Source organism: Adiantum capillus-veneris, chromosome 14 (assembly GCF_014529385.1).
Source record: "Adiantum capillus-veneris isolate H3 chromosome 14, ASM1452938v2, whole genome shotgun sequence".
NCBI classification, from domain to species: Eukaryota; Viridiplantae; Streptophyta; class Polypodiopsida; order Polypodiales; family Pteridaceae; genus Adiantum; species Adiantum capillus-veneris.
This window is the reverse complement of record NC_140944.1, coordinates 121159680-121169154: the sequence shown is the minus strand read 5'-3', so window position 1 is coordinate 121169154 and position 9475 is coordinate 121159680. Positions and strand designations below refer to the sequence as shown.

The 9475-nt window shown below is 43.1% G+C and overlaps 1 protein-coding gene across 4 annotated transcripts; it reads left to right on the top strand.

Moving 5' to 3' along the window:
- Positions 1–234: 234 nt before the first annotated feature.
- On the top strand, positions 235–4839 carry LOC147443036 (ent-kaurene oxidase 2-like). Of its 4 annotated transcripts, XM_086529773.1 has the most exons (9): positions 235–420; positions 502–646; positions 1932–2092; positions 2185–2346; positions 2431–2568; positions 2647–2925; positions 3008–3169; positions 3255–3449; positions 4107–4839. In XM_086529773.1, the coding sequence occupies exons 3-9, from the start codon at positions 2042–2044 to the stop codon at positions 4449–4451; spliced, it is 1332 nt and encodes a 443-aa protein (XP_086385899.1). In that variant the 5' UTR covers positions 235–420; positions 502–646; positions 1932–2041; the 3' UTR covers positions 4452–4839. The 4 variants fall into 4 exon arrangements, with proteins under 4 accessions (XP_086385899.1, XP_086385897.1, XP_086385895.1 ...); XM_086529771.1 differs by lacking the exon at positions 235–420 and having other exon boundaries at positions 431–646; positions 2674–2925; XM_086529769.1 differs by lacking the exon at positions 235–420 and having other exon boundaries at positions 431–646.
- The last annotated feature ends 4636 nt before the right edge of the window (positions 4840–9475 follow it).

Here is a 9475-nt window from a genome sequence, read left to right as displayed (position 1 = left end):
TAAAGTGTTTTTTGAAATGAACTAAGGAATGACAGGTGGACGTCCTCTCCTCCCTTGAAAATTTTAAGCTGCATTATAAAGAGTATAGATTTCATGTCAATAGCCTCATGTAGACCATAGTGAATTTTCACCTTGTTTCTCAGTGGAAAAGGCAGGCCAATTTAATTTTTGGTTAACTTGTTAGAGAACGATGACTGGAGTCAGCACCAATTTGGACTTGAGCGATAGTAGAGGGTCTAGGGGGTGGTAGAGGCTACCTGAGGAGAATCAAATGCACAGTAGATTCTCTTCGAAAAAGACAAACCACTCCTTCTACCTCGGAAGCTCGGCTCGGAGGCTCGGAGCATCTTCTCCTCTTCCGCACTCACACTAGAATACTGTTAAGGAAAGGGCTACAAATGCGTAAGCCCACATGTGCTCGTAAGTGGAACTTTAGCTGCTCATTGCTCATTCCTGTTGTGCGCAATGGCATTCTTTGATCTAACCAGCAAAATATGGCAGGGGATTCTGCGAGCAACAAACGATGGAGATGGAGGATTCCAACTGCTATGGTGGGCGCTTGCACTCATCTCATGTCTGGCAACATGGCTGCTGGCTTCTCTCCTCAAGAATGCTCTACTCGGAAGATCCAAACACTTTCCTCCAGGTAGAACCTTAAACATCTTGCACTCAAAAACAGCCATGCACAGGATCACCATTTTGGTCATTATGCAACGTTAATCCCTTGCCCGCATGCGTCAGTAAATGCTGCAGGATCACTTTTTTGGTCATTATGCTTGTACAAGATTTCCATGATGCATGGTTAATCCCAGCCCGCATGCGTCAGTAAATGCCGCAGGATCACCATTTTTGTCATTATGCTTGTAGAAGATTTGCATGATGCAAGGTTAATCCCTCGGCCGCATGCATCAGTATATGCTGCACCCTCTATCAGCCTGGGCTGAGTGAGGGGAACGCAACCTTGAAAGCTTCCCACAGCCATTTTACCTCCTACAAAGTCAGTGTTTATCGTCAAAATTGTTGACACTCCAGCTTTAACACTCGGTTAGAGTTCATCTGTCTGTACAGAACTCTCACGTCATCTTCTCATTCAGTATTGAATTAATTCTTCTATAGAATGCATCCAAAATCATTCTACTTAGTGCATTCAAATTGTTTTTTTAACTTTAGCGAGCCGGGGGGCCGGGCACGGTGCCTGGCCTACTCTCGCAAGGTGAAGCTTTTGTCACTGATTTCAATCTCAATTAGAGACCTTAGACACCGCCTTGGGGATGGATAGCCCGCCCAGTATTTTAGGACTTGCACCCTCGTTAGTTAATCCGAGGGATCCCTGGCGGACCCCGTTAGGGGCGTGACAGCGCCCAAGAGCCCCGTAAGGATCCAGATACTGCGAGACTTGGTTGCCCTCATTCGCCAAAACCTTGATCACCCCGGCGGGTTTTCGAGAGAAATTACCATACCCAGCTTGGGTGTCGGCTCGTATAGGACTTGCATTCAAAAGCTTAGTGATGTAACTCTGGGTTGTGGTTCGAAGCTCATGGGCTGCCTTCGATGGGTGCTACCCCCCTCTCCAATGGGGAGTGTTTTCCCACGATATGGCCCCTTGAAGGTGTAAAAGTACATTGTACAGTTGTATTGCATGGATATCTATAAAAGTTCTACCTCCTTCCCACGCTCAGATGGCTAAGAAGAAAAAAGAATAGAGGTGTACTTGAGATGAGTGTCACTATGGTTATGTCCCACTTGAATTGAGCGATGATTTGATTCATGTGGAGTGCATACAGGACACTTACACTCTCAATGACATACCCATTTGAAGTTTCTCTTTTGTGTGATTAGTTCATATAAATGAGCGTTTTCATTGTTAATTACATACCCAACCTAGTTTTATTTTCATTTGCTCATTTGTTCATTTGTTTCCATGTCTGCAGTTGTTCCTGGAGTTCCTGTGCTCGGCAATTTGTTGCAATTGGGTGAGAAGAGACCGCATAAGACCTTTACTACATGGGCTGAAAAGCATGGACCCATTTACACCATTAAAATGGGTTCTGAAACTATGGTTGTCATAAGTTCGCCAGAGCTTGCGAAAGAGGTATTCACAACTATCTTTTCTGGGTAACATGTGTGTAGCTTTATTGGCTTGACTGGCTTAAAGACAGAAGCTCTTGACATGACACATTGCAGGCCATGATTACAAAGTTTTCCTCAATATCCACAAGGAAAATGACCAAGGCTCTCTCTATTCTGACTGCACAGAAGACAATGGTTGCCATGTCTGACTACGGTGCTGAACATCGAATGCTTAAGAAGCTAGTAGTGACCAACCTTCTTGGACAAACACCACAGGTGAGCTCTTGATAGAAAGTGTTTGTGAAGATCCGGTTTTGAGGAATCAGGTCGATGTCTTATATCATCTGTCACTCTTTGCAGAAAGCTAATCGTAAATTACGAGAAAGGGCTTTCTATCAGCTAGTGGACAACATTTTTGATGAGCTGAAGAAACAAGAGGGTATCATTAATGTCAGAGAGCATGTTAAGCGAATGTTGTTCCCGTTTGCTTTACATCAGGTAGTTGCATGACCGTTTTGGACATCACAACAGCGTTTTATGATTTTGATGGGTGAAATTCAGTGTTTCAACTCTTAGGGGAAAATTCTCATGGGTGCTGTCCAGGTCCTAGGACGAGATCCTGATTTTGTGTTTGTTGAGGAGTGGGGTCGAAATGTATCAAGGTGGGAAATCTTTCAATCCCTTGTGATGGATCCTTTGGAGGCAGTCATAGAGGTTGATTGGAGGGATTTCTTCCCAGCCCTCAAATGGGTTCCTAACAAAGTAGAAGAAAAAATATGGGCAGTTAACAGCAAGAGGAAAGCAATAGTTAGTGCCTTGGTGTCTGAGCAAAGGAAGCTCCTTGCAAATGGCAAGGTCAAATATTATTCCTGTGTTGCATGCTTGCAAGAGAGTTTCCTACATATATGACTTATTGATACCTTTGATCCTGATGCAGGCTCCAGATTGCTACTTAGATATTTTACTTACTGAGGCGACGCATTTGACCGAGACGCAGCTTGTGATGAGCGCCTGGGAGCCTATCATTGAGAGTGCCGACACGACCTTGGTAACTATAGAATGGGCTATGTACGAGCTAGCCAAGCACCCAATGGTCCAGGTCAGATTCTTAGTTCTGATTTATCATTGATTATTAGTACTTTTTTGTGGTTTGGCTTTGTGTCAATAATAGTAGCATTAATCAGGAGAGGCTGTTTGAAGAGATAAAGGATGTTGCTCGGTCCAGGCTCGTCACTGAGGAGGATCTGCCTGCGTTGAAGTACTTGGATGCGATTGTGAAGGAGACACTGCGAATATATCCTCCAGTCTCCTTGCTACCCCCTCGTCATGTTGATGAGGATGTAAAGCTGGGTGGTTTTGATGTCAAGAAAGGTTGGCAGGTCAGTATTGGGTACCCTTTAACAAAGCTTATGCTGTTGAAAGGGTTTTGCTATGACATATGCACTTTTTGTGATTTGCTTGTCCATTGTATGGGAGTTTTTAGCAATATGGCTCACTCAAATTGGCCATGAAATTAATTTCTTGAAGTTTTTTTATGTGTGTGTTGCTTTCTAAAACCCTGATAGTATGGATTTTTTTTTTCGTTGGCACTCCTTTGGCGAGAAGCCTCTGTAAAAAAATAGCAAGGCTTATTTCTTTCTGTTTCTTCAGACGTGCTCTCTCTTGTATCAGATTCACCATGATGGAACTGTGTCTCGTAGGTCCTCTTGGCCTAACATTTCATTTCATTTTCTCATGGGTATGTCTCTCTCTGAGTAAGAAGAGGAAATTGGAACAACCTTTCTATCACCCCGTTGTGGTAGATTGGTTATCCCAGTTCCCTCTCGAATAACAGGTCTTGTGATCAACACTTGCCGGATATATCTTTGAGGTCTCTGGGATTGTTTTCATGATGTTAAAAACTTCTCTTCTTCTTCTTCCTCTCGTCTTCTTTTCATTGGTTTTGTGAATGTTTGCTAAACTCTTTTTCACAGAGTGTTTTTTTGAGTTCAGTAATAATGTAAGCAATAAAATGACCTTGAACTTTTTGCATACAGATCCTTATCAATGTTTATGGCATCAATCACAGCAAGAAAATATGGGTTGAGCCTGAGGTTTGGAACCCGGAGAGGGTTTTGAAAGACGCAAGTCTGGACTTGGGAGTAAAGGACCACAGAATTCTTCCTTTTGGCACAGGAAAGAGGTATTGTGCAGGGGTTACTCAAGCCATGTATATAGTTCCTATGGCCATTGCTTACTTAGTGCAACATTTCAAATGGGCACTTTCACCTGAAGAAGCGGGCAAGGGTGTTGTGGACACGGTCTACTTAACCACTCACAAACTTTACCCACTAGAGGCATTGACCACTGCTCGTGTCGACTCTCGCTTACCAAGCCTTTAGTGTAAGAATCCTGTACAGAAATGAGATCCACTGGCTATGTATGCATTAGTTTCACCCTTTCCTTTAAGGGCATCTGTAGGTGTCGAAATTGGCAACTATCGGAACACATACCGTATTTTTTTTCTAAAGAAAGCAGATTAGTGGACTTAACTGTGGTGTTTCACAACCAATGCAGTGTGAGTAGGTGCTGATAGATGACAACCTCATAGGTGAAGAGCACTGCTTTTGATCCCAAAGCAAGTTTCCCTGCTTGCCCTACCCACTACTCTGCTGTTGTAATTTTATACAAGTTAACAAAGTTTTATTCAGAGTTCAGACTATCCTGAACTTATGAAGGTATATATATATTTTATTCCAAGCTCTCTTCCCTGGTCTGATTTGCTGAAAATCAGTTTGTGCGTTCTCGCTAAAATAGCTGGCCACAAATTTTTCTTCTCGATGCTTCACAGCCTGGTGCAACAGAGATTTCACTATCCATAAGTTTGTCATATCACATAAAAAGACAAGTTTTGGTGAATTTTGAGTTTAGGATTCTATAAATTGAAAGGAGTTGGGTGCCCAATGAATAAGTGGAATGTGAAGGCATTTGAAGTTATGTGATCATTAGATGGTGGCATTCTAAGTTGCATCTCATGTTTGTATGGAGACAATTGTGTCCTTTTATTAGCTTTTATGTGGATGCATCAGGGGTTTTTGCCTTTTCACTAGTTTGATGAGGTCTGAGTGGCCTCCCTTTTCGAGGACTACAGATTACTTATCAAAATATGGGTGACCCTCTACCGCCTCATTCTGATTATCTATTTGCATGAGCAACCTCAGGAGTTAAGAGTTATCGATCTTTGGATGTTCCCTCTCTTCACAGTGTTTGTCTTCTTCTTAGTGTTCTCTTGTGATCCCGTCATGGCAACATAGCAACAAGATTCGTGGTATTAGAGCAAGAAGGTACAATGCATCTTGGAGATCCTATGACACTCTTGGGGATGCTTCTACGAGAGATTTAATCTTTGCAACTTCAATTTGCTGCGGTTTTGCATCCAATCTCCATTGTAAAGGACCTCATTGGAACTGCACTTGGTGGAGTTTAGTGGCAAAAAAGAAAAAAACAACTATGCGTTTCCTTTTGCAATTGCTTTGCTGTTATGTTTTTCAACCATTAGACGCTCGTGGACGTGAGTTCTATATCTTTCCTTTGCTGAATTAATCTTCCTCTATTAATGTGACCCCTCAGATGCATTTTCGTCGGTTATCTATAGAATCTGCGGTTTCGAAGGCGGCATCTGCGTTTTTGTATATCTGCATCAGATTTGCATCTAGACATCACAAAGCGACCTCACACTTTCTTTTGTAAATCTGCTTTGATTAATTTACAAGTGGGAAACCTCAAAGCGAGGAAAACCCACGAAAACAAAGGGATACGAAAAGAGGAGCACTATGAGGCTCCAAAGGCTAGAAACAGTCAAAGTAAATCCTGTAGGTATCAAAAGTGATGTCTCCAGCGTCATAAGCAAAATGCAGCGCTGGAACATTAGAAATAGGGAAACGGGTCAACATAAGTGCCTTGGGACATTAAGGACTTCCTATGGTGCCAGATGGCCCACAAAGTCCAAAATTTGACCCAGGTGACGAACACTGCAAACTGAGATTGGGGTGACTGGAGCACCCCAAAAAGCCAAAAGCGTTTGTGAAAAGAGCTTGAAGGAAAACACAGCCCAAGACACTTGCTGAATGAAGGCTCTGGAGTGGCAACAACGCCACAGCAAGTGTGGCACGGTCTTCTCAGCTTCAAGGCATCTTGGTAGCGGGAAGGCGCAATATGCCGAGCATGTTGCACAATGCCAACAGGTAAAGCTCCCACCAAGCAGCGCCACAAGAAAACACGTTCCTTCAAAGGTAGATGACTCTGTCCCAAATGCGAGACAATGTGCGTTTCCACCACAAGGATGACTCGGAAAGCCACAGTCGATTACCATGATGCACAATCCATACATCAGATCGAAGGATGGCATATACACTGCCAGTTGAGATGCAATCCAATCTAGTAGCAGCCAGATCCCAATTAGAGAAGCGAGAGTCCACATCCAAAGGAGGAATGGGCAAGTGATCAGCAAGCATCCTTTGAATTTCCTGCCAGAGAGGAGAATAGTGAGGACCCAACCGAAAGTGGGAGACTGCATCAGTGAACGAAAGAGCATAACCTGTGTCATCAAGCACTTGATGCACCTGACAGATTCCTGTTTGGGAAACAAAATACGCTTGGCAAGGAGACCGTTGAACCAAAGTCAGAGTGAAGGTCCTTCTCTAATGCAGACTCTCTAAACAAAGAGGGTTACCCACAAAAAATTGTCGACCATTCCAAGCCAAATGCGAAGTGACAACCTTCCAATCAACAATGAGAGAAGAAGTAAAGGGACATCCAGAAATGTGTCCTTCAAGCTTCCCAAAAACAACATCCCAATAAGTCGGTTTCCAATGACCGAAAGATGGGGTGACAATGTGCGTACACAAATGTGTGACCATGAGAGCCCAGGGTTGCTGTTGCTCCACCAAAATGGCAACATCATAGCTTTCCGAGCCAAAAGATGACGTTGCAAGTCCAAAATATTTAACCCTCCAAGCCGCTTGGGAGAACAGAGCTTGTCCATAGATAGAAGCCGAAGACACTTCTTGCTAGACGAAGTCCGCCAGAAAAATGCTCTAAAATATTGGACATGAGGGACTGCAAGCGCAACCGAGGCCAGGATAACAAAGGCAAGTAAAACTGTACATAAGCCACAAGGATGCATTGGACAATCCTGAGAAGCACATGAAGTGACCACGTGGACAACTTCCAATAATTTAACTTGGAATGCAAACGTTGGAGCATCCAATCCAGTTTCTGCACAGCCAATACATTCCAACACAGCGGATAACCCAAATGGTGAACCAGAACATGTGGAGAAACAATCTCCCCAGGTCACAATATCTTATGCGAGCCACACTCTTTCAAAGGCAATAGCTTGGATTTACAAAAGTTAACTTTGAGACCTGCTGCCAATCAAAACAAGTGAAGAGTATGCATAATTTGTTGTACATCATCATAGCGATTGCGAGTCATAAACAAAGAGTCATCCGCATAGGCCTGACCAGTAAACTGCCGTCCAGAAGGTAAAGTCAGGCCATGAAGCCTACTAGTGGAAGTCAAGGAATCCAAATACATAAACAAGGGGTAAGTAGCGATCGCATAAATCAAAGCACTCAGAGGGCAGCTCTGCCCTATTGACTGTCCCAAAGGCCAAGATTCTGTAAGAGATCCATCCAGCAAGCCTGCAGAAGTGCTGTGTGCATACAAGAAAAACGCGACACGGGATATAATCTCAAAGAACAGTATCAAATGCCTTTTCAATGTCAACCTGTATGACTAAGACATCCTGTCGAGTATATTTTGCATACTCCATACCAATGATGACATTCATGAGGTTATCAATAATTTGATGTCGTGGAATGAAGCCGTGTTGGGATTGATGCAAGCCTTCATGCAAAAAGCACTTGTGTCAGTTAGCCAGCATTTTTGCTATTAATTAATATACCACAGGTAGGCATGAGTGTAATAGGCCTCCAATGAGAGAATTCTTCACACAATGCATGCTTAAGTATGAGCTTGAGCAAACCTTCTTTCCAAGAGGAGGGCAGTTTGTGCTGTTCCCAATCTGTATTCATCATGAAAAACAGAGGCAACTTCAAATAATCCTAGAAAGACAAGAAAAATTCCACAGAGAGACCATCCCAACCAGGAGCTCTCCATCAACCCAAATCAAGCAAGCTGGCATACAATTCCGACTCAGTGAAAACAACTTCCAAGTGTTGAGCCTGCCGCATCAAAAGAATGGGAGTAACATGCGATAGAAACTTGCGACGCGCTCGGCAAACTTCTCTCGTGGGAGAAGAAGGGGCGTAAAAAATCTTGCCATAATGAGAGTGTAGGGCTAGTGCTAGCTCCTAGAAAGTGGAGGTCCACTCCCCTGACGGTAATTTAACTCTCCGTATAGGTTGAGACCGCCGCCTGGAGTGATGCAAATGCTAGAAAAATTGTTTAGAAGCACATCCTTTATCCGCAAAAGCCCGTTGACGAGCGCGAGTCTGCCATTTGGCCAATTTCCTATCATCATTGTAACGTAATATAGCGTGAACAGAAAACAACTTAGTCATTTAAGTGTCAATAAGAGAAGAATGATTGGCCAAGTACATTAATCTGCTACAAGCATCCTTAGTTGACTAACCTGTTCCCTTAATTGTGACAAATAATCCTTGTCATAATACTGGATAACACATTGAACACGCATAACAAAGCGGAACCAAGTTATGTTCATATCAACATACGTCTGGAAGATCAAAGGCGGGATGATATCCACAATCATAGCGTGAAAGGTTCATGCTTGAGATAAGCATTATTGACATGCAAAAGACGCTTCTTGGGTAGGAGATCATTGACATCAAAAGAGCCATAACGAAGTCTCAAGCATACATGAAAATGATCCAGGACACATAGCATAATAAATCCTCATCTCGCATACAAAGTCATCATACTATTGCATGTGAAAAACATACCAGCGATCCAGCCGAGTGTGATACATAGATTGAGCATTATTTTGAAAAGTGAATCCTTGACAGTTATGCTCTTGAAGAACCGCAATGTCCACTTTACATGTATGTACATAGTGCCAGGTAAGACGCCACTTGTCGTGATTGTATAACCCACACACAGTATAGGAGATGCAATTCAAAGAACTATGCATTCTGATATGGTATATACAGTGGGCGAGGAAACGAGAAAAAGGGGAGAAAACTCAAGTACCAGTGCCCATCGACACATCCTTACTAGCTGTAGGTACCTGAGGAGGTGGGTCAAGACCTAGACCCGGATGATTGAAAATAAAGGCACCTTGTGATGAAGAGGCTTCTCTTGTAACAACTTCCTTGTAAGAGCAGACCACCTTGTCCCAAGCTTCAGCCAAAGAAGTGTTGTCATTACAAAGGAGTTTTTTATG

What these genes read in the sequence shown, in the direction of transcription:
- LOC147443036 (XM_086529769.1), top strand. Translation starts at nt 466, where the DNA reads ATGGCATTCTTTGATCTAACCAGCAAAATATGGCAGGGGATTCTGCGA. An exon ending in TCCCGTTTGCTTTACATCAG is followed by an intron (nt 2,569 to 2,646) that starts GTAGTTGCATGA and finishes TTCAACTCTTAG; the next exon opens with GGGAAAATTCTCATGGGTGC. An exon ending in AGCTCCTTGCAAATGGCAAG is followed by an intron (nt 2,926 to 3,007) that starts GTCAAATATTAT and finishes ATCCTGATGCAG; the next exon opens with GCTCCAGATTGCTACTTAGA.